A 23354-nucleotide genomic window follows, 5' to 3' on the forward strand; every position below is an offset into this window, starting at 1 on the left:
CTCTTCAGAGTCCCTTGGACAGCAAGGAGATCAAACCAGCCAATCCTAAAGGAAATCAACCCAGAATATTCATTTCAAGGATTTAATGCTGAAGCTGAAGCTCTAATACTTTGGCCACCTGATGTGAAGAGCCGACTCATTGGGGATGACCCTGATGCTGGGAAAGACTGAGGGCAGAAGGAGAAGGGGACAGTAGAAGATGAGATGATTGAATGGCATCACTGACTCAATGGACATGAGTTTCAGCAAACTCTGGGAGATAGTGAAGGACAGAGAAACCCAGCATGCTACAGTCCATGGGATCACAAAGAGTGGGACAAGACTTAGCAATTTAACAACAACAAATCCTTGTATGCCAGAATAATCCTGGTTTACTCCTATTATCCCAACCTCTCATCCAGTAAATCCACCTCTGGCTCTCTAAATTTGCCTGGTTTAAAAACTGAAGAAACAGAAAATCTGAATACACCTGTAACAAATAAAGAGACTGAGGTGCTAATCAAAAAGCTCTAGAAGAGTCCATGGCTTCACTGGTGAATTCTACCAAGTGCTGAAGTAAGAATTAATACCAATCCTTCATGAGAGCCTCAAAAAAACAGAAGAAAGAAGACTTTCCAACTCATTCTGAGGCTAGTACTTCTCTTACTGAAACCAGAGATATCACAAGGGAAAAAAACACAAAAAAACTATAGACCAATATCCCTTATGAATTTGGACATCAAAGTCCTCAAAAAAATCAAAACAAGCAACATATGTAAAGAATTTTACACCATGAGTGAGATTTATCCCAGAAATGCAATGATGATTCAACAAACCACCAAATATGGTCAATGTAATATATCATATTAACAGAATACAGGAAATATACCATATGATCCTCTCAGCAGATGCAGAAAAAGCACTTAACAAAACTCAACACCGTTTCATGATAAAATGATAAAGGGCATCTAGAAAAATCCCACAGGTAACATCATACTTGATGGTGAAATACCGAACACTTCCCATAAGATCAAGAATGAGACAAGAATGTTCACCCTGAACACTTCTATTCAACGTTTTACTAAATGTTCAAGCCAGGGCACTTAGGCAAGAAAAAGAGATAAGTGAAAAGAAAAAGGAATAAAAGGCATTCAGATTTAAAAGGAAGAAGTTAAAACTGTCCTTTTTTTGTAGATGACATGATCTTATACATAAAACACAAAAAAACTAATAAAAAAGTTTAGTAAGGTTTTAAGCTGTAAGAAACGTATACATAAATGAACTCTATATACTAGAATCCAAACTAAATCTAAAAATGATATTAAGAAAATTACATATTACAATAATATCAAAGGAATAAAATGTTTATGAGTAAGTTTAACCAAGGAGATGAAAGATGTGTAGACAAACCATAAAACATTGCTTTAAGAAATATAAAAACATAATTCATGTGTAAGACTTAACGTTGTTAAGATGACAATATTTCCCAAACAGATATACAGGTTCAGTGCAATTCTCATCAAAACTCCCAACTGCCCTCTCTGCAGAAATAGACAAGTTGATCCAAAATGTATATGGAAGTATGAGTGACCCAAAACAGCCAAAACAATCTTAGAAGAATGAAATTGAAGGACTTACATTTCCCATTTTCAAACTTACTACAAATTAAGTAAGTTTGAAATTTACTTCACCACATGAAGACAATGTGATGCTGGCGTAAGAATCAACATATAGATGAAAGTAACAGAACTCAGAACCCAGGAAAAACCCAAATATCTATGCTCAACTGACTTTCAATAAGCGTGTCAAGACCATTCAATGGGGAAAGAACCACCTTTTCAACAAGTGGTTCTAGGATCACTGGATACACACATGCATTCACATGCAAAGGAATGAAGTCTGATCCCCTACTTTAGAGCTTATACCCAAATTAACTCCAAATGGATACAGAAGAAAATATGTATAAATGTTTGTGACTATGGACTAGGTAATAGTTTAACTCTTACAACTCAGTAAGAAGGAAATAACTGAATTTCAAGTGGATAAAAAATCTGAACAGACATTTACCAAAAAAGATATACAAATGATCAATAAGTACATGAACAGATGCTCACATATCTTTTCTATCAGAGAAGTGCAAATCAGTACTACAATGAGACCACTTCATATCAAATGGTATGATCAGAATCAAAAAGAAGGGGAGGGACTTGACTGGTGGTTCACTGATTAAGAGTCTGCCTTGCAGTGCAGGGGATGCAGGTTCAGTCTGGTCAAGGAACTAGGATCGCACAAGTCATGGTGCAGCTCTGAGCCCACATGCCACAAGTAGAGAGTCCCTGCAGCACATGACGTAACTAAGACCCAACACCGCCAAATAAATCCATTTTTTTAAAAAAAGGAACTTTAAAAAAAAAGGGAGAATGTCATGTTGGTGAGGACATGTAGAAATTGGAAGCCTTATACACTGCTGATGGGAATGGAGAATGGTACAGTCACTATGGAGAACAATTTAGCAGTTCCTCAAAAACTTATATATAAAGTTACCTTATAATCCAGTAGTTCCACTCCTAGATGCATATCCAAAAGAATTTAAGAATTATGTTGAGTGCAAAAACTTGTGTGCAAATGTTCACAGCAGTGTTATTTATAACAGTCAAAAATGAATAAAACTAAATGTGTATCAGTGAATGAATAAAAATGTGGTATACCCATACAGTGGAATATTATTCAGCTGTTAAGAATCAAGTACTGATATGCTACAATATGGATGAACCTTGAAAACATTATACCAAGTGCATTTTCAGACTCAAAGTCCACAAATTACATGATTCCATTTCTATGAAAGTCTCAAAATGGGCAAATCCACAAAAACAGAAAGATGAGCATTTGCCAGGAGCTATGGGGAGGAGGAATGGGGAGCAACTGGTAAACAGTGAACCTCTGGCTATAAATGACACTCTTAAAGCATAATTTGAATGGGGTCTGAAGATTAGATAGTGGAAATGTCACAATAACTTCCTGGCTTTGATGACTATACTGAGTTGTGCAGGAGAACATGCTTGTCTGTAGGAAATTCAAGGGAAATGGGACATCATACTTGCAACTCTCTCTCAAATGATTCCAGAAAAATAATTACTTATATTGTTCTTGCAACTTTTCTATAAATGCACTATAGTTTCAATTAAATGAGTTAGTGCAACCAAAAGTAAGTAACTTAAAAAACAGCAAACTCAGATTATCTGATTACATAGGAAGAAAAGTGAACTATGACCTCATCAATCTACTTTGACTATCTCCTTGATGAATGCATAATTCTAATCATACATATATTGGACTGATCTAAAATGATCAATAAACTAAATTTTAACACACCAATTTAACAAATATGGACATGCCACATATCCAAGGTTAAACTGTAACATGTAATTCCTTGGCTCTTTTTCACCCTGTCTCACTCCCTTTAGATTTCATAGTTATGTCAACAAAGTAAGTATGATAAATAGTTACGGAAACCACGGGTTAACTTAGTTTAAACAGACGATCCTCACCAAAAAAGCCACATGATCTACCAAGTTCGTTATCTTCACTGACAAACTGAATTGTTTGTCAAGTATCAATTTTGTTTACTTTTGGGGTTACATCTGGCCACACTATAAACAACTGACAGTCATCTATCTCTATGTTTACTTATGTCCTAAGACCGTTATGGAATCAAGTGAGTCAACACTTTAAGAATATTTAAAGTGTTACCAAGAGTTGATTTTTAATAGCTTTAATTTTCCAATTATTGTTCTTACAGTTTAATTCAAAAAGTATTTGAGTGACGGCCAGAGGAGAGACTGGAAAATGTACGCCTATTTAAATTTAATCTTAATGCCTAGATTTCTGTGCATTGGGAGGCATAAACCAAAACTAAAAAGAGTAGGGATTACAAGTCCTAATGCCGGCTTTACCAGACGCTTGTTATAACCATGTGAATCAAATGAGAGGGAAAATACAGGATCTAGTAATTCAGTAAGTGCTGATATTAGCAAAGAACAAATAATGAAATTCAGGAACAGCTGCATGTCTGTTTCTTCCCATAATTACTTACATATGTTAAGAAATGAAAAGAAAGTACCTAAAACCTAATATTGACTCCTCAAAAAAACAGAAAGCTGTACAAACCATCTACCCCAAAAATCATTTGCTGTTTCATCTGAATGTAAGACTTAAACTCTCTAGAGATGAGAGTTTAATGATATTAAACTCAACAGTCAACCAAGCCTGTATCAAACTAAGTAGCAGACCAGAATTAAATTCAATCAACAGTCTAGTTTATTACTTAATACATACTGGATAACAGAGGTAACTAAGATTTATTTCCTACCCTTATTGGATTTCATCTAATAGAAGAGAAATAAGATTAACAAGAAGAAATAAGAGAAATGCCTCTTATACAACATCCATCCAAATATCAGAACTCAAACTAGAGAAAATAGCTTTTCAAATTTTTTCATGTTTATGTGTGAACATAAACCCAGAATTTCTTAAAAATAGAAAAATTCAGTTATTTTATATGCTTCCCTGGTGGCTCAAGCGGTAGAGTCCGCCTGCAATGCAGGAAACCCAGGTTCGATCCCTAGGCTGGGAAGATCCCCTGGAGAAGGGAATGGCTACCCCACTCCAGTATTCTTACCTTGAGAATTCTATGGAGAGAGGAGCCTAGTGGGCTTTATTGTAAGTTATTTTATAAATCCTTTTAATGTTTACATCGTTCATGTCAATTAGTACTTAAAAATCACTATTTTTAATGAGCTGCAGATATTCCATTGTAAAGATGTATCAAAATTTACCTAACCAATTCCCTGTAAATAAATGCTCATGCTTTTTTTAAATTGAGGTACAGGGGAAATCAGAGAAAACAAGTGAGGCTGACATTATTAACAGCTGTACATTTACTGAAGATGTTCTATAAAATCGGTCTTGGAGTTCATCTCCAAGAAATGTGGGTTTTGTAAAGTATCTCACAGAGGTACTCCAGTTAATTTATCAACCACACTATATCACCCCCTCACACACATACACACACACACAAACCCACTCAAAAGGAATTTGCTGCTGCTGCTGCTGCTGCTAAGTCGCTTCAGTGGTGTCCGACTCTGTGCAACCCCGTAGATGGCAGCCCACCAGGCTCCTCCATCCATGGGATTTTCCATGCAAGAGTACTGGAGTGGGTTGCCATTTCCTTCTCCGGAAAGGACTTTGAGATTCTTACAGAATATATATTGTTCCTGTGGTTCTAAACACTGCAGTTACTGTGTCACTAAACACAAAAACACCATCACAGACGTCCAGAAAACAAGGCTCAATGTCCTGATATCCTAGCCCTCTTCTGCCCCCACACCCCTGTGAATGCCCTACTCTAGACCCTAGTATCACTTTTATCCCCAAAATGTTTGCACTGACTCTGACTTCCATCTCTGTCCACTCCAAGCAATCCTACACAATACTCCTATGTAAACTTCCTAAACCAAAATATAACCTCTCTGAATGAAAAACCCCTAATCCCAATTATTAGAGAATACTGCCCACTTATTAATACTTCTGTAACTCAGTGTGGATGATGTGGCCACTGATCCACCTTCTAATCTTAATCACTACTCTTTTTCAAATACTGGACAAATTCTTTGAAAAGCCCCCAACTTCCTATCCTATTATATATACTGTTCTCTCACTTGAAATGCACGTCAAAGAGCATCTATTTACAGACAGAGAATCACAGAGCTGGAAGGGATATTAGAAATATTTTAGTTCAACATTCACCCTAATTGCACACTAGGAACTTCTATCATTCACCCAAGAGCCCAAAAAACTCCCATTCCAGCACCCTTCCCTCACACAGCGGTCACTCCACTCTGCTCAAGACCAATCCAGTGGTTGAGATTTCTAAGCCTCATCTGCAGAGATCATGCTCTGGGAATACAGCTTAGGGTTAGGACTTTTTTTAAAAAAAAATAAGCACTTCAGGTTATTCCAAGAAAATTATAGGAAAAAAGACATTTAAGTATAAGTAACCTTCTAGCACTGAGAACACCATCTGACATTTTCCATTTCTGTCCCCATTTTAGAGCCTCCAAAAACCAGATACTCACCGCTACCTGTGCTGAATCCATAAATCTCAGTCCAAAATAGTCGCTTTCAATAAGGTCCAAGTGGTACATAATCTGGTCAAATAGCTCTTGTCCTTTGGCTTTTTTCTGAAATGGCAAGAAAATAAATCAGTGAGTGGCTTATAAGATCAACAAGCCTGAACTGAAGATAGTTTTAATCACACAAGAGCTCTTAAAAGAAATATTAACTGCAACACCAAAAGCATAACCATGTAGCAGGTAATGGGGAAGACACTATGGTTTTCCAATAAGCTGTTTAAGACCAAAAAAGAGTTGTGATCTATTATTTGCTTTCCTGGGCAGTGCTACTACCTATCAACCAACAAGTATTACTTTCTACCTAACACTTCATGTAAGGAGCAACTCTTGTTTTATCTTTTCAATTTTTAGGGTCCCTATTTTAAAGGAGCTTTATAATGTAACTAGAAAGAGTAAATAAGAAAACTTAGAATACTTAAGCACCAACTATGTGAAACTGTTTTGCCAAAAAGAAGAGTCACTGAGGAATCATCAGTGAAGACATGAAGATCAGCCTTAAACTGGACTTGAATGTAGGGTGGGAAATAACAAAAGCAGAAATGGAAGAGGGCAGGGAATACAGACAGCAGTAAACCTCTGAGATCAACAAGATGACACCAAACTGGAGGCAGTCATGGTGATGAAGAAACTTGCCTGGAAAAGGCAGGTTGTAAAGTATGATTTCAGGACCCCCGAGGGACCCCACACAGAAGATCCACAGGGTCCCAGGATTCTCCTCATGAACCCTCAATCAGCATATTGCAACAGAGTGTATTAAAATAGCAGATAAGAGACTCTAAGTACAGTCTATTACACCAGGCATTAAAGAAATTTGCAAAAACTCTTCTCACTAAATTCGTATGTTGTTCAGTAAGGCTCTTCATAAAAATGTTACTTTTGTTAACCTACAGAAGGTATATATTGCTATTTTTAAATCAATCGGTGAAGTTTTTTATTTTTGGCTGTGCCATGCGGCATGTGGGCTCATCGTTCCCCAACCAGGGATGGAACCTGTGCCCCCTACACCGGAAGCATGGAGTCTTAACCACTGGTCCACTGTGGACCAGATCAGTCCACAATTTTTCAGCTGTAACCTCTAATATGGTAACTGCCCACAAATATAACCCACATATCCTCAATTTTTATATATGTCCTATCCATGTCTCTCTCTTATATAGCTTTAAATTATTTAAGACTATTTCCTATTAAAAAAAAATGTAGTTGGCTTTTTATTGAATCATCAGTTTCTGCTTTTTAATTGATGACTTGATGACTTACAATTTGTCCACTGCTTTTGCTGCACTTTCTATTGTGACATCTCCTTTCTATCTGATAAACTGCCATCCCTTCATCAAGATAGAACACCATGCTCTGATCTTGACTCCACCCAACCCTCATCTGATTTCATGGATATAACTCCTCTATTTCTTTTCTTTGGTTGTGGCTAATTTTTTTTTTTTTTTTTTTACCAATCTTTACTTTGGTATTCTATCACTCTTTACATGTCTTACACAGGGACATTACACACACCAGCATATGCTAGATTTCTCTACTCGTTTGAGTTTTTCCTCAAGAAATGTTCCCCATGTGGTACTTTATATTAATATGTAACTTTCTATGTTTGAGAATATTTTAATCAAGTTTTATACTTGAATGACAGTTGGCTGGATATAAAATTCTAGGTTCAAAGCTATTTTCTGTCAATATTCTATTAGTCAAAATATATAACTCTATTGTCTTCCCACTGTCTATGCTGCTGTTGAAAAGTGTGATGTCAATTCAACCTTGCCTTTGTTACTTTTTTCCCTCACCAGCCAGCATGTGCAGGATCTTCCCCTACCAGGGATCAAGGCTGTGCCCTCTGCTGCAGAAATGGGAATTTGAACCACTGGACCATGAGGATCCCCAGTTAAAAGTTCTTGAGGAACCGCCAAACAGTTTTCTATAGTATCTGCACCATTTTACGTTTCCACCAGCAATGCACAGCATTCTAATTTCTCTACATCCTCACCAATACTTGTTCTTTTCTATTATTATTATTTATTTTTTATTTTTATTTATTTAGTTGGAGGCTAATTACTTTACAATATTGTGGTGGTTTTTGCCATACATTCACATGAATCCGCCATGGGTGCACATGTGTTCCCCATGCTGAACCCCCCTCCCACCTCCCTCCCCATCCCATCCCTCAGGGTCATCCCAGTGCACCAGCCCTGAGCACCCTGTCTCATGCATCAAACCTGGACCAGCGATCTGTTTCACATATGAAAATATACACGTTTCAATGCTATTCTCTCAAATCCTCCTACCCTCACCTTCTCCCACAGAGTCCAAAAGTCTGTTCTTTAAATCTGTGTCTCTTTTGCTATCTCACATACAGGGTCATCGTTACCATCTTTCTAAATTCTATATATATGCGTTAATATACTGTATTAGTGTTTTTCTTTCTGACTTACTTTGCTCTGTATAATAGGCACCAGTTTCATCCACCTCATTAGAACTGATTCAAACGTATTCTTTTTAATAGCTGAGTAATATTCCATTGTGTATATGTACCACAGCTTTCTTATCCATTCATCTGCTGATGGGCATCTAGGTTGCTTCCATGTCCTGGCTATTGTAAACAGTGCTGCGATGAACACTGGGGTGCACGTGTCTCTTTCAGATCTGGTTTCCTCGGTGTGTATGCCCAGCAGCGGGATTGCTGGGTCATATGGCAGTTCTATTTCGCTTTTTAAGGAATCTCCACACTGTTCTCCATAGTGGCTGTACTAGTTTGCATTCCCACCAACAGTCTAAGAGGGTTCCTTTTTCTCCGCACTTTCTCCAGCATTTATTGTTTGTAGAGTTTCTGATAGCAGCCATTCTCACTAGCATGAAATGGTACCTCACTGTGGTTTTGATTTGCATTTCTCTAATACTGAGTGATGTTGAGCATCTTTTCATGTGTTTGTTAGCCATCTGTATGTCTTCTTTGGAGAAATGTCTGTTTAGTTCTTTGGCCCATTTTTTGATTGGGTCATTTATTTTTCTGGAATTGAGCTGCAGGAGTTGCTTGTGTATTGTTGAGATTAACTCTTTGTCAGTTGCTTCATTTGCTATTATGTTCTCCCATTCTGAAGGCTGTCTTTTCACCTTGCTTATAGTTTCCTTCATTGTGCAAAAACTTTTAATTACGTCCCATCTGTTTATTTTTGCATTTATTTCCATTACTCTGGGAGGTGGGTCACAGAGGATCCTGCTATTATTTATGTCAGAGAGTGTTTTGCCTATGTTTTCCTCTAGGAGTTTTATAGTTTCTGGTCTTACCTTTGAATTTTTAATCCATTTTGAGTTTATTTTTGTGTATGGTGTCAGAAAGTGTTCTAGTTTCATTCTTTTACAAGTGGTTGACCAGTTTTTCCAGCACCACTTGTTAAAGAGATTGTCTTTTCTCCATTGTATATCCTTGCCTCCTTTGTCAAAAATAAGGTGTCCAAAAAAAAAAAAATAAAGTGTCCACATGTGCGTGGATTTACCTCTGGGCTTTCTATTTTGTTCCATTGATCTATATTTCTGTCTTTCTGCCAGTACCATACTGTCTTGATGACTGTAGCTTTGTACTATAGCCTGCAGTCAGGCTGGTTGATTCCTCCAGTTCCATTCTTCTTTCTCAAGATTGCTTTTTGTATTTCCATACAAATTGTGAAATTATTTGTTCTAGTTCTCTGAAAAATACCACTGGTAGCTTGATAGGGATTGCACTGAATCTACAGATTGCTTTGGGTAGTATACTCATTTTCACTATATTGATTCTTCCAACCCATGAACACGGTATATTTCTCCATCTATTTTGTCATCTTTGATTTCTTTTATCAGTGTTTTATAGTTTTCTATATATAAGTCTTCTGTTTCTTTAAGTAGATATATTCCTAAGTATTTTATTCTTTTTGTTGCAATGGTGAATGGGATTGTTTCCTTAATTTATCTGTTTTCTCATTGTTAGTGTATAGGAATGCAAGGGATTTCTGTGTGTTAATTTTATATTCTGCAACTTTACTATAGTCATTGATTAGCTCTAGTAATTTTCTGGTGGAATCTTTAGGGTTTTCTATGTAGAGGATCATGTCATCTGCAAACAGTGAGAGTTTTACTTCTTTTTCAATCTGGATTCCTTTTATTTCTTTTTCTTCTCTGATTGCTGTGGCTAAAACTTCCAAAACTATGTTGAATAGTAGTGGTGAGAGTGGGCACCCTTGTCTTGTTCCTGATTTTAGGGGAAATGCTTTCAATTTTTCACCATTGAGGATAATGTTTGCTCTGGGTTTATCATATATGGCTATATATGTTGAGGTATGTTCCTTCTATACCTGCTTTTGGAGGGTTCTTAATCATAAATGTATGCTGAATTTTGTCAAAGGCTTTCTCTGCATCTATTGATAACCATATGGTTTTTATCTTTCAATTTGTTAATGTAATATTTATTATTTTCTCTACTTTCTTTTTCTGTGTGGGTAATAGCCAACACAACGGGTGTAAAAGGGCAGCTCATGTGAATTTTTTTTGGTGGGGGGGAAGCAGACTGTGCTGGGTCTTGTTCCTGTGCTCAGACTTTCCCTAGTTGCAGCAGGTGGGGGTTGCTCTCTAGCTGTGCTGTGTGGGCTTCTCTTGTTGTGGAGCATGAGCTCCAGGGTGCACACATGGGCTCAGGGCACTGGCTCAGTATTTGTGGGGCAGAGGCTTAGCTGTCCCGTGGCATGTGGGGTCTTTCTGGACCAGGGGTCGAACCTCTGTCCCCTGCATTGGCATCCAGATTCTTAACCACTAGACCACCAGAAAAGTCTCTCTGTTGTGATTTTGATTTACATTTCCCTAATGCCTAGTCATGTTAAGCATGCTTCATGTGCTTACTGGACATCTGCATATCTTCTTTGGAGAAATATTTATTCCAGTCTTTTTCCCATTTTTGATCTGACTTGCTTTTTTGTTGCTGAGTTGTAGGAGTTCTTTTTGTATTCTCTATATTCATCTCTTATCAGATACACAATCTGCAAATATTTTCTCCCATTCTGAGTTGTCTTTTTACTCAATTGATAGTGAGTGTCCTTTAAAGTAAACAAGCTTTTATTTTTGATGTTGTTGTTCATTCCCTAAGTCATGTCCCACTCTTTGAGGCCTCATGGACTGCAGCACGCTAGGCTTTCCTTTCCTTCACCATCTCCCAGAGTTTGCTCAAAATCATGTCCATTGAGTCAGTGATGCCATCTAACCATCACATCCTCTGTTGCCCCCTTCTCCTCCTGCCCTCAATCTTTCCCAGCACCAGAGTCTTTTCCAATGAGTCAGCTCTTTGGATCAGGTGGCCAAACTACTGAAGTTTCAGCATCAGTCCTTCCAATGAATATTCAGGACTGATTTCCTTTAAGATTGTTTGGTTTGATCTCCTTGCTGTCCAAGGGACTCTCAAGAGTCTTATCCACCACCACAGTTCAAAACCATCAATTTTTCAGTACTCAGCTTTCTTAATGGTCCAACTGTCACATCTGTGTGTGACTACTGGAAAAACTACAGCTCTATCACTTCACGGGCAAAATGATGTTTCTGCTTTTTAATATGCTGTCTAGGTTTGTGACAGCTTTCCTTCCAAGGAGCGAGTGTCTTTTAATTTCGTGGCTACAGTCACTGTCCATAGTAATTCTTGAGCCCAATAAAATAAAGGCTAGCACTGTTTTCACTTTTTCCCCTTCTATTTGCCATGAAGTGATAGGACCAGATGCCATGACCTTCATTTTTTGAATGCTGAATTTTAAGCTTGCTTTTTCACTCTCCTCTTTCACCTTCATCAAGAGGCTCTTTAGTTCCTCTTCACTTTCTGCCATTAAAGTGGTATCAACTGCATACCTTCAGTTCAGTTCAGCTGCTCAGTCATGTCTGACTCTTTGCAACCCCATGGACTGCAGCACACCAGGCCTCCCTGTCCATCAACCAACTCCCAGAGTTTACTCAAACTCATGTCCACTGAGTCGGTGACACCACACAACCATCTCATCCTCTGTCGTCCGGTCTTCCCGCCTTCAATCTTTCCCAGCATCAGGGCCTTTTTTCTCATGAGTCAGCTGTTTGCATCATGTGGCCAAAGTATTGGAGTTTCAGCTTCAACTTCAGTCCTTCCAATGAATATTCAGGACTGATCTCCTTTAGGATGGATTGGTTGGATCTCCTTGCAGTCCAGGGGACTCTCAAGAGTCTTCTCCAACACCACAGTTCAAAAGCATCAATTCTCCTGTGCTCAGCTCTCTTTATAGTCCAACTCTCACAGCCATACATGACTACTGGAAAAACCATAGCTCTGATTAAACGGACCTTTGCTGGCAAAGTAATGTCTCTGCTTTTTAATATGCTATCTAGGTTGGTCATAGCTTTTATTCCAAGGAGCAAGTGTCTTTTTTAATTTCATGGCTGCAGTTACCATTTGCAGTCATCTTCGAGCCCCCCAAAATAAAGTCTGTCACTGTTTCCATTGTCTCCCCATCTATTTGCCATGAAGTGATGGGACTAGATGCCATGATCTTAGTTTTCTGAATGTTGAATTTTAAGCCAACTTTTTCACTCTCCTCTTTCACTTTCATCAAGAAGCTCTTTAGTTCTTTGATTTCTGCCATAAGTGTGGTGTCATCTGCATATTTTAGGATGTTGGCAATTTGATCCCAGGTTCCTCTGCCTTTTCTAAATCTAGCTTGAACATCTGGAAGTTCACAGTTCACATACTATTGAAGCCTGGCTTGGAGAATTTTGAGCATTACTCTGTTAGCATGTGAGATGACAGCAACTGTGTGGCAGTTTGAACATTCTCTGGCATTGCCTTTCTTTGGGACTGAAATGAAAACTGACCTTTTCCAGTCCTGTGGCCACTGCTGAGTTTTCCAAATTTGCTGGCATATTGAGTGCCGCACTTAAACACCATCATCTTTCAGGATTTGAAATAGCTCAACTGGAATTCCATCACCTCCACTAGCTTTGTATTGTTGCTTCCTAAGGCCCACTTGACTTTGCATTCCAGGATGTTTGGCTCTAGGTGAGAGATCACTCCATCATGGTTATCTGGGTCATGAAGAACTTTTTTGTATAGTTCTTCTGTGTATTCTTGCCACCTCTTCTTAATATCTTCTGCTTCTGTTAGGTCCATACTGTTTGTGTCCTTTATTGTGCCCTTGGTATCTCTAATTTTCTTGAAGAGATCTCTAGTCCTTCCCATTCTGTTTTCCTCTATTTCTTAGCACTGATCACTGAGGAAGGCTTTCTTATCTCTCTTTGATATTCTTTGAACCCTACATTCATTTGGTTATATCTTTCCTTTTCTTCTTTGCCTTTGGCTTCTCTTCTTTTCACAGCTATTTGTAAGGCCTCCTCAGCAACCATTTTGCCTTTTTGCATTTCTTCTTCTTGGGGATGGTCTTGATCCCTGCCTCCTGTACAATGTCAGTAACTTCTGTCCATACTTCATCAGGCACTCTGTCAGATCTAATCCCTTGAATCTATTTGCCACTTCCACTGTGTAATCATAAGGGATTTGATTTAGGTCATACCTGAATGGTCTAGTGGTTTTCCCTACTTTCTTCAATTTAAGTCTGAATTTGGCAATAGGAAGTTCATGATCTGAGCCACAATCATCCCCTAGTCTTGTTTTTGCTGACTGTATAGAGCTTCTCCATCTTTGGTTGCAAAGAATATAATCAGTCTGATTTCAGTGTTGACCATCTGGTGATGTCCACGTGTAGAGTCTTCTCTTGTGCTGTTAGAAGAGGGTGTTTGCTATGACCACTGCGTTCTCTTGGCAAAGCTCTATTAGCCTTTGCCCTGCTTCGTTTGTATTCCATGACCAAATCTGCCTGTTACTCCAGGTATCTCCTGATTTCCTACTTTTGCATTCCAGTCCCCTATAATGAAAAGGACATCTTTTTTTTTTTTTTTTAATAAAGGTCTCTTGAGAAAACTTTATGAACATGAATAACAATAAATCACTCCAAACTTTCCACAGATTTATGAAGTTTTTGTTTTAAAGATGAAATTTATTTAAAAAGTTCTTATATAAATCAATCATGAATAAACTTTTATAATGAACTTCTCAAATCTTTTTACTATCTACCTTTCTGGCTCAGCTGGTAAAGAATACGCCTGCAATGTGGGAGGCCTGGGTTTGATCCCTGGGTTGGGAAGATCCCTTGGAGAAGGGAAAAGCTACCCACTCCATTATATCTGGCCTGGAGAATTCCATGAGCTGTATAGTCCATGGGGTCACAAAGAGTCGGACACAACTGAGCAACTTTCACTTTCTTCTTGGGATAGCGTTGTTATGATAGTATTACATTTTCTTTTTTATTCAAATGAACTATTTTAAAGATTAATGATTATTAGCAAATCTTGATGCAATATAAACATGATACTATAAAATTACCATTTCCTATCAACTATCTAAAGTAAAAAAGTATTTGGTACTAAGTGTTCTTATGTTCAAATTCTAAAAGTAATTTTTAATCCCAAGGGAACTTGGTACTCCAAGACTTAAAAAAAATTTTAATGATATTTATGTAATATATATATTTTTAATCACTAAGTTGCTCCTCATCACTGAAGTATGTACTTTTCTTTATCCTTGGGCGTCTTGAATCACCTGATGTTGAAGGACCTCCTGTACTGGGTTTCCGTTTCTTTTTGTACTTCTTCAATTTTGGCTTGCTAGAAACCTTTAGCCTGACTGAGGCTGTCAAGAGCAGGATCTTCCCCTTCATCTTCACTTTCTTCTACTTCTTCAATTTCTTCTTCTGGCTCAGGAATTTTCTTTTTTTTCTTTCTCTCTTTATTCTTTGGAGGTTCACGTTCTCCAGGCATATTTTTAGGACAGGCATAACTTAAGTGTCCACTTTCCCCACATTCATAACACTTAGATTTATCAAAGTAGTTTCATCTTCAGATGAACTCAGCTGCTCTTCCATTGTCGATAGCAATGCTTGCTTTTATCACTCTACCAAAACAACTGTTTGTTGTTTATTGCCCTGGTACAGTTTTGTGCAGAGTGTTTATCCAAAAATAAAATAAATGCAACCCCTTTACTCCTCCTGGTATCTTCATCTTTCATTACAGTAACCTTTACAACTTTGCCATACTTGGAAAATATCCGATATAAGTCACTGTTGGTCAGGGAAAAGGGCAGATTGTATACATACACTGTGCTTTTACTTGGGGCCAATCCACCACTCATTTCTTCAAGTGGGGTGGGCCCGGGGACAGGGCCAGAAGAGCATGAGCCCTCAGCTCACTTGGGGCTCAACACCGACCGTTTGTCACTCCTTGCAGCTACCTCAGCATCACGGGTCCCGGGAAAAGGACATATTTTTTGCATGTTAGTTCTAGAAGTTCTAGTTCTGATTCTAACTCAGGAAAAAATGTATCACTGATGAGTTAGAAATGTGGTCTTCTTTTAAATATTATTCCAGTTTATTAAATAATGATACAAGGTTTATGCCACACATTCCAACTATGTTTAAATGAAGATCTTGAAATATAAAGGCTTATGAAAACTTTTATAGTTTTTATATAGTTTAAAACTTATATAGTTATATAAAAACTTTTATAGTTTTTATAACATACACTATTTCCAACACATGAACAAATACTGAGAACAGAAACTTTTTTATATCTTTAATTAATGATTAAACAAATCCACAAACAAACAAAAAAATCCACTTTCTTCATTTTGATTATAAAAGGTAAAATTCCCCTTGCCACATTTGCCCAAGGGAATGGGGGGAGGCGGGGACTTGTAGTCACAGCCCTGGAAAGAAGGGGACCGAGTCTCCCAGTTCTTCAAGTTCTTTCTTGGGTTAGAAATTTCAACAACTGCATTACATTTTCAGGAAGCAGCAAAAAAAGAAAAAAAAACCAAAACAAGACTGTTCCATAAGGTATTTAATAAATCTGCACTGAAGAAATACTATATTTTTATCTTAAAAATGTGCTTTTACAATGAGGCTTGGCTTTCTTTTCATTCTGGTGTGAACATGGACAGAGGAACCTGGCAGGCTGCAATCCCTGGGGTCGCAAAGAGTCAGACACAACTGAGCAAATACATACACACATGAATATGTACATGTTTGAACAAACTGATACAATGAATATTGAATGGTATTCAATCTTTACATGGTCTTCAAAATTAACTTGCTTCTTCTGTCCTAGGGATTATATGTACACTTAAAATGTCTTCTACATTAAAAGAAAAAAAAGAGTGGCTCATAAAAAAACTCATAAAATAGTCATCCTTTAAACTCAAGGAATGCAAAAGTGAAAGCCTTTCTAATAGAAAACCCTTACCACCTCAGTGGAACTGTGCTGGTAAGAAGAAAACAAAATTCCTCTGTAAAGATATGATTCATTACAAGGGATGAGGCCTGAAAGGGCTCAGCTCTTCAGCATCACATTTGGAGCTGGTCAGGGAGAACTGGACTTCCACCGAGTCTTGAAGCAAGCAACACCCACATGCTCCTCCAACCTCCTTTCGTGCCTTATATCTTACTTTTGGAACTAAAATTCTGCTTCACAAAAATCTTGTTTTCAAAATCAGCATTAACAAAGAAGACAAGGTGACGGTGATTGGGAGGAAAATTGTCCAATCGCCAAGAAAAACCTGTGTGGCTTCTATGTCACTTCCAGGGAGGAAGCAGCCCAGGGCCTGGATCGACTGGGGACCTGCATTTACTGCAGGCGTGTCTGTCCTAGAGTCCCAGCGAGTATGTATTCAAGTTACTCTCAAAGGGTAGAAACAAAGGTACCCAAGTAAATATTAAATATTTCCTTTCCTGGGGATGTCTTCTTGCAGTGTAAAGGTCATGGAGAGCTCAAAGTCACTATTTTAAAAAGAATAAGATGAACACAGCAAAGGAGAATGACATCCTGTCTTCAGAAAAAACAAGAAGGAAGACACTACATACCTCTTCTCAAATTCTAGGTACATGAAAAATCACTTTTGAAATTTCAAGCAATCATTTTCCATTAAAACCGATTAGGAAGTCCAAGACAAGAAATACTTTAATAAACAGGACCAGAACTAAAGTGAAACCTGGGAAATCTAAAAAAGTCAACTCTTTGACTTACTTGCAACCTTTTGCTATTAAGGAAAACATAATCTAACCGTAGCCTCTTTCTTTCACATGGCGTTTATCAAAGAGCCTCACCCAGAAGCAGCTCTTGATAAAATAATTCTCTTCAATATACCAGACCACTTATTTTTGGATTATGGCTATATGAAAGCATGATGTAAACAGAGTGATCCTACAAGTCAAGTAGTAGCAACTACTGTTTTCTTCACTTTATTCTCAGTATCAGTAGAGGTTATCACCCTCATCTTAGACTGGGAAACAGAAACTTGCTAAAATCTAAAATTAGGAACATTACTTGAGGACCCAACTTGCTCAAAAACATCTCCCACCAACACAGACTTTGCCCACCTTCCAAGCTAGCATATTATACCATCCTGAGTTTAGAAATTAACACTTTGCAACAATTCCTCACAAACCTCAAGTGGTAAAGGTTTAAAATCACTTCCTATAATTAAGTGAAAGACCCTACCAAACTAAGAAACTGCAAAGCACTGCAACGCCCCAGGGACCCACAGCCTGCACTGTCTGTGCCCGAGGCACACCAGGTCTCCATGTGTGAGCTTCCTCCCCACACACCAAGCCAGAGCCCCCAAGGGCCCACGGCCTGCCCTGTCTGTGCCTGAGGCACACCAGGTCTCCATGTGTGAGCTTCCTCAGCAGACACCAAGCCAAAGCCCCCCAGGGACCCACGGCCTGCACTGTCTGTGCCCGAGGCACACCAGGTCTCCATGTGTGAGCTTCCTCAGCAGACACCAAGCCAAAGCCCCCCAGGGACCCACGGCCTGCACTGTCTGTGCCCGAGGCACACCAGGTCTCCATGTGTGAGCTTCCTCAGCAGACACCAAGCCAAAGCCCCCCAGGGACCCACGGCCTGCACTGTCTGTGCCCGAGGCACACCAGGTCTCCATGTGTGAGCTTCCTCAGCAGACACCAAGCCAAAGCCCCCCAGGGGCGCACAGCCTGCACTGTCTGTGCCCGAGGCACACCAGGTCTCCATGTGTGAGCTTCCTCAGCACACACCAAGCCAAAGTCCCCCAGAGACCCACAGCCTGCACTGTCTGTGCCCGAGGCACACCAGGTCTCCATGTGTGAGCTTCCTCCCCACACACCAAGCCAAAGCCCCCCAGGGACCCACGGCCTGCACTGTCTGTGCCCGAGGCACACCAGGTCTCTACGTGTGAGCTTCCTCCCCACACACCAAGCCAGAGCCCCCAGGGGCCCACAGCTGCACTGTCTGTGCCCGAGGCACACCAGGTCTCTATGTGTGAGCTTCCTCCCCACACACCAAGCCAAAGTCCCCCAGAGACCCACAGCCTGCACTGTCTGTGCCCGAGGCACACCAGGTCTCTATGTGTGAACTTCCTCAGCAGACATCAAGCCAAAGCCCCCCCAGAAGTTCAGAACAACGACACTTTCTCACAGGCTCTATTCCATGGTTTGGATGAGCTTCTTTAGAACATCTGGGGGTCTCGGCTACGATCTGAGATGCAGGAGTTACTCTCTGCAAAGGAAATGACCCACAGTTCCTGACATTCATGCAAGTTTTCCTTAGCAAGAAACGTTCATTTCATGTTATATTTGATGTGGAAGGATACTTGGATAGTAAGAATAGTGCCTGGATGTTATAGTTTATGCCATTAAATGCTTGGTGCAGAGCACCCAAGGCCAAGATATAGCAATTCACACTAACACAGTCCTCACTTGTTGCTGACACCTAAGCATCTGTGGCAGGCCAAGCAGTGGGAAAGACTGGAAGCATTGCTATTTCAGAAGTGAGCATTTTCAGAAGGATGTCTCATGCAGTCTTGTCACAAATTCAATTCCTTCAACTGCTTGTATGTCACAAAGAAAATAATATTCCAAGGACCAAGTCTCAATCAACTTGGCCAAAACCCTTTGCACAAAGCAAAAAACCCCTCATTCTTCCATGTCTATAACAAGCAATGCAGAGTGCCTGTGAAACCAGGGTGTCTGCCATCCTGAAGGACTCCAATTCATTGTATGTGTTCTCACCACACTGGCAGGGTTTGAGGCCAGGGCCCCTGCCAACCCAGAGCTGAAGCTTGAGAGGAGATGAATTACACAATGTCTCCCATCAGGCACGAGAAAATCAGATGCTTCTCAGTGAGGTTGTAAACCCACAGCTCCATGCAGCCAACATCGGTGGCCCTCTGAGCAATAAGGGACATGCCCTTCCACAGTCCTCTGGTTCCTTCTTGCTAGTATATGTTAATGAAGTCGCCTATTATTCCTCCTTGAAGGGTGTTGTTTTGTGCTGCCATCTGAATTTTCAATACATTAGCTGGAATGGAAATGGTTGAAGATATGACTCCAGAGAGAATTCCACAGACCACATTTATAAGAAGGGTTTCATCTCCTGGGCACTTGACAAATAACTGCTTCAAGCTCTGGTAGGTGCCTATCTTGATGGTGCCACAGGAAGCCTGGTGTAACATCGGAGGGTACTCCTCAAATACAGTGCCTTCAGGCCTTCCTCTCTGCCTATCCTCACTAACACATTCAACATTGCTCAATACTTGATTTCTTTAAAGTCTGCATCATTCTTCTGGTCTTGAATCGGGAGCCGTGTCTTGGTTAAATCAACTGGAAACTTACTGAACTCAGCTAGGGTGGAGGTCAGGCCTCTGTACACGAAGGGCTTCCAGTTCAGGGCCGACAAGCTCATTGCTGTCCCTTCTTTGGTTCACAGAAGCAAAGCCTCCAACAGGATTTTTCTAGGCAGGGGCAGCCCTGCACCTTCTCCTGCCCAGGCTTAGCAGCAGTTGGACAGAAAATGTGATCTTGATAATATCCTGGGTAGATGAACACCTGACTCAGTCATAATTTTTAAAAATATCAATCTGTTACATCAACCCTGGAAACAGTTCCTAAAACAATTGGATCTATCCCATTATATCTTTTTAACATAGTGTCTTTAAAAAAATTTTTTTATTGAAGTATAGTTGATGTACAATATTATATGTTACAGAAGTACAATACAGTGATTCACAATCTTTAAAGGTTATATACACCTACTGTAAACTATTGATTGTATGCCTGTGCTATACAATACCTCCCAATTCATTTTATACAGAGTAATGTGTACCTCACAGTTCCCTCCCCAGCCTGCCCCACCCATCTCTCCTCTCCCCACTGGTAACCACCAGTTTGTTCCATACGTCTGTGAGTGTGCTTCTTTTTTGTTGTATTCACTAGTTTGTTTTATTTTTTAGATTCCACATATAAGTGATATCATATAGTATTTGATTTTCTCTGTCTGATTTATGTCACTTAGCATAAGATACTCCAAGTCTATTTGTGTTGTTGCAAATGGCAAAATTTCATCCTTTTTATGGCTGAGTAATACTCCACTGTATATTTGTACCACATCTTCTTTATACATCCCTCTGTCAGTGGACATTTAGGTTGCATCCATGTCCTGGCTATTACTGTAAATATTGCTGCTATGAACACAGCAGTGCATGTATCTTTTTGAATTAGTGTTTTTGTTTCTTTCTCGTCCCTTACTTTCTTAGATGATTTTTCACTTCATTATGCACTTACTAGTTTACAGAAAATTAACATTTTTGACATAGTGTATCATTCAACTCTATTTAACAATTACTGAACGGACATCTATTATGTACTAGACGCTAGAGACAAATAGCTGAATATGCTTGTATTTCTCATCCTCGAGCAATCACAAGGTTCTTAGTAAGAATAAAACCATTCACTACTAGTTTAAACACAACAAATATGTGTGCTATTCTTGCAGTATAAACAAAATGCCAAGGAAATACGGGTGAGTTAAATCTGCCTAAAAGTAGTAAAGGAAAGGGTTAACACAACTCTGCCACCTTAGGCAGAAACAACATGAAGAAAGATACGGAATCTTGACAGTCTGTGGTGGGGCTGAGAACAGAGATACTCAAGACAGGCAAGAGTCAGAAGATCAAGAGGCAGAAGCTGCCAATGTAATTCTTCCTAAAACTGCAAAGCAGAACGTCACTCTCATCTTTAAAGCCCTTTAATTATTCCTCTTTCTCTACAGATTAAGGTGCAAATTCCAGGGCATAAAATAATTTTTCCTATCTGTTCCCTGAGCTACCCAGGTGGCTCAGTGGTTAAGAATCTGCCTGTTAATGCAGGAGACACGGGTTTGACCCCTGGATCATGAAGCTCCCCCTGGAGAAGGAAACCCATGGACAGAGGAGCCTGGCAGGCTACAGTCCCTGGGGTCCAAAAGAGCTGGACAAGATTTAGCAACTAGAAAACAACTGTTTCTTGCTTACTCTTACAGCCTTCTCTCCTATCACTTTAGCATTTTTACCTGTTTATAATTTCCCCATAAGTCTTACCTGAGCGTTAGCAAAATGCAGTTCTTTCTACTTAGAATGTACTCTAGGTCTCCAATGAACTCTGATTTCAAGAATCAGTACAACTGTGTTACTGTCCAAAAAGCCAACACTAAATCCTCCTTCCTGCGCTTCTCTGTAATTCTAGTTAGTACAAACCTGGGCAAAGGCACACAGTTGCAAAGTGGTCTACAGCCTGGGCAAAGAGTTAAGAAGGTCCAGTAGTGTCCATACTATGTAGAATATGGATGTGAAATCTGCGATCCCAGGGTCAACATCCTGTTCATTTTCACATACTCTCTCACCTTGCAGCTACTGAATATGAACCAAAAAGAAAACAAAGAGTGAAAACAAGATCCACACAGCTCTGGCAAACTACAATTTTCTTGTTAAAACTAGACCAGTGCTCATTACTCACATCCTTTTCTCTCCTAACAAATTAATCTAGGTCATCACCTCATTCAGACCCAGTGCTTCCTTCACATCTCTTTTTGATGAAGACTAAGAGCACCAAGATAGCATCCTCCCGTCAGTCTCCCAGAACACTCCTATCACCTCCACCTGTGTATATGAATCCATATAAGCAAACTCAGACCTCCCCAGGCAGCCATTCTCTACCTGCTGTGCTGTCTTCCTTGTACTGTGTTATTTCCCTGTCTTCCTTTTGCTGCCAAATCTCGTTTTTCCCCATTCTCCAACCCCCCATTTTTCCTTCATGCATTTCCTCACACAACTTAAACAATATCTATTTATTAAATACCCAATAGGTACAAAGGACTCTAAAACAGCCAAAAAATAAGACAGTCCCCAATAATTCCTTTAAGCCTTCTAGACTATGGCTTCTAAACACATCGCACTGAAGCTCTTTTCCCCACTTCACCCCTCATTTCCAGGACAGCCTGACTACCATTTCACAATCTTCCACACAATCAACACTACCTCTAACCAGAGTTCGAATTATACTTTGTTCATTTCTAATCTTCATTCTCCTCCTCCTATATACACATTTCCTCCGCTGCAAACTCACAGCCACGATTAGTCTGCAGCCCCATTATCTTATGTCTTTATTACTGTAAGGGGCTTCCCTGGTGGCTCAGACAGTAAAGAATCTGCCTGCAATGCAGGAGACCCGGGTTCAATCCCTGGGTCTGGAAGATCCCCTGGAGAAGGGAATGGCTATCCACTCTAGTATTCTTGCCTGGAGAATTCCATGGACAGAGGAGTCTGGCAGGCTATGGGGTTGCAAAGAGTCAGACATGACTGACTAACACTTTTCACTTTCACTTTATATTACTGTACAGTCTTGCTTCTCTTCCCTGTAATAAATCAACCATATCACTTCTAAATAAAAGCTATGTATCATCTTTATCATGTTCCTTAACTACTGAAAAACCTTAAGTGGAATAAAACATAAGTATACAAAAAAAATCTATGCATTCTTTTCCTTAAACAGCTTTGAGATATAAATCACATACCACATCATTTACAACAAGGCTGTATACTGTCAACTCACTTATTTAACTTACACGCAGAATGCATCATGCAAAATGCTGAGGTGGATAAATCACAAGCTGGAAGCAAGATTGCTGGGAGAAATATCAAGAACCTTAGATATGCAGATGATGATGGCATAAAGTGAATAGGAATTAAAGAGCCTCTTGATGAATGTGAAAGAGGAAGAGTGAAAAAGTTGGCTTAAAACTCAACATCCAAAAAAC

General features: G+C 39.5%; 1 protein-coding gene and 2 pseudogenes across 4 annotated transcripts in view; all 3 read right to left on the reverse strand.

Annotated features, from left to right (window-relative positions):
* Positions 1–23354, reverse strand: part of EPB41L5 (erythrocyte membrane protein band 4.1 like 5) — a 156822-nt gene that overhangs the window by 122429 nt on the left and 11039 nt on the right. For all 4 annotated transcript variants that reach the window (XM_065931382.1, XM_065931380.1, XM_065931381.1 and 1 more), the window contains exon 3: positions 6114–6218. In XM_065931382.1, coding sequence (XP_065787454.1) covers positions 6114–6218 — 105 coding nt within the window. The remainder of the gene's footprint in view (positions 1–6113; positions 6219–23354) is intronic.
* Positions 14600–15387, reverse strand: LOC136163385 (zinc finger CCHC-type and RNA-binding motif-containing protein 1 pseudogene; annotated as a pseudogene).
* LOC136163386 (kidney mitochondrial carrier protein 1 pseudogene) lies at positions 19090–19955 on the reverse strand (annotated as a pseudogene).

Source organism: Muntiacus reevesi, chromosome 3 (assembly GCF_963930625.1).
Source record: "Muntiacus reevesi chromosome 3, mMunRee1.1, whole genome shotgun sequence".
NCBI classification, from domain to species: Eukaryota; Metazoa; Chordata; class Mammalia; order Artiodactyla; family Cervidae; genus Muntiacus; species Muntiacus reevesi.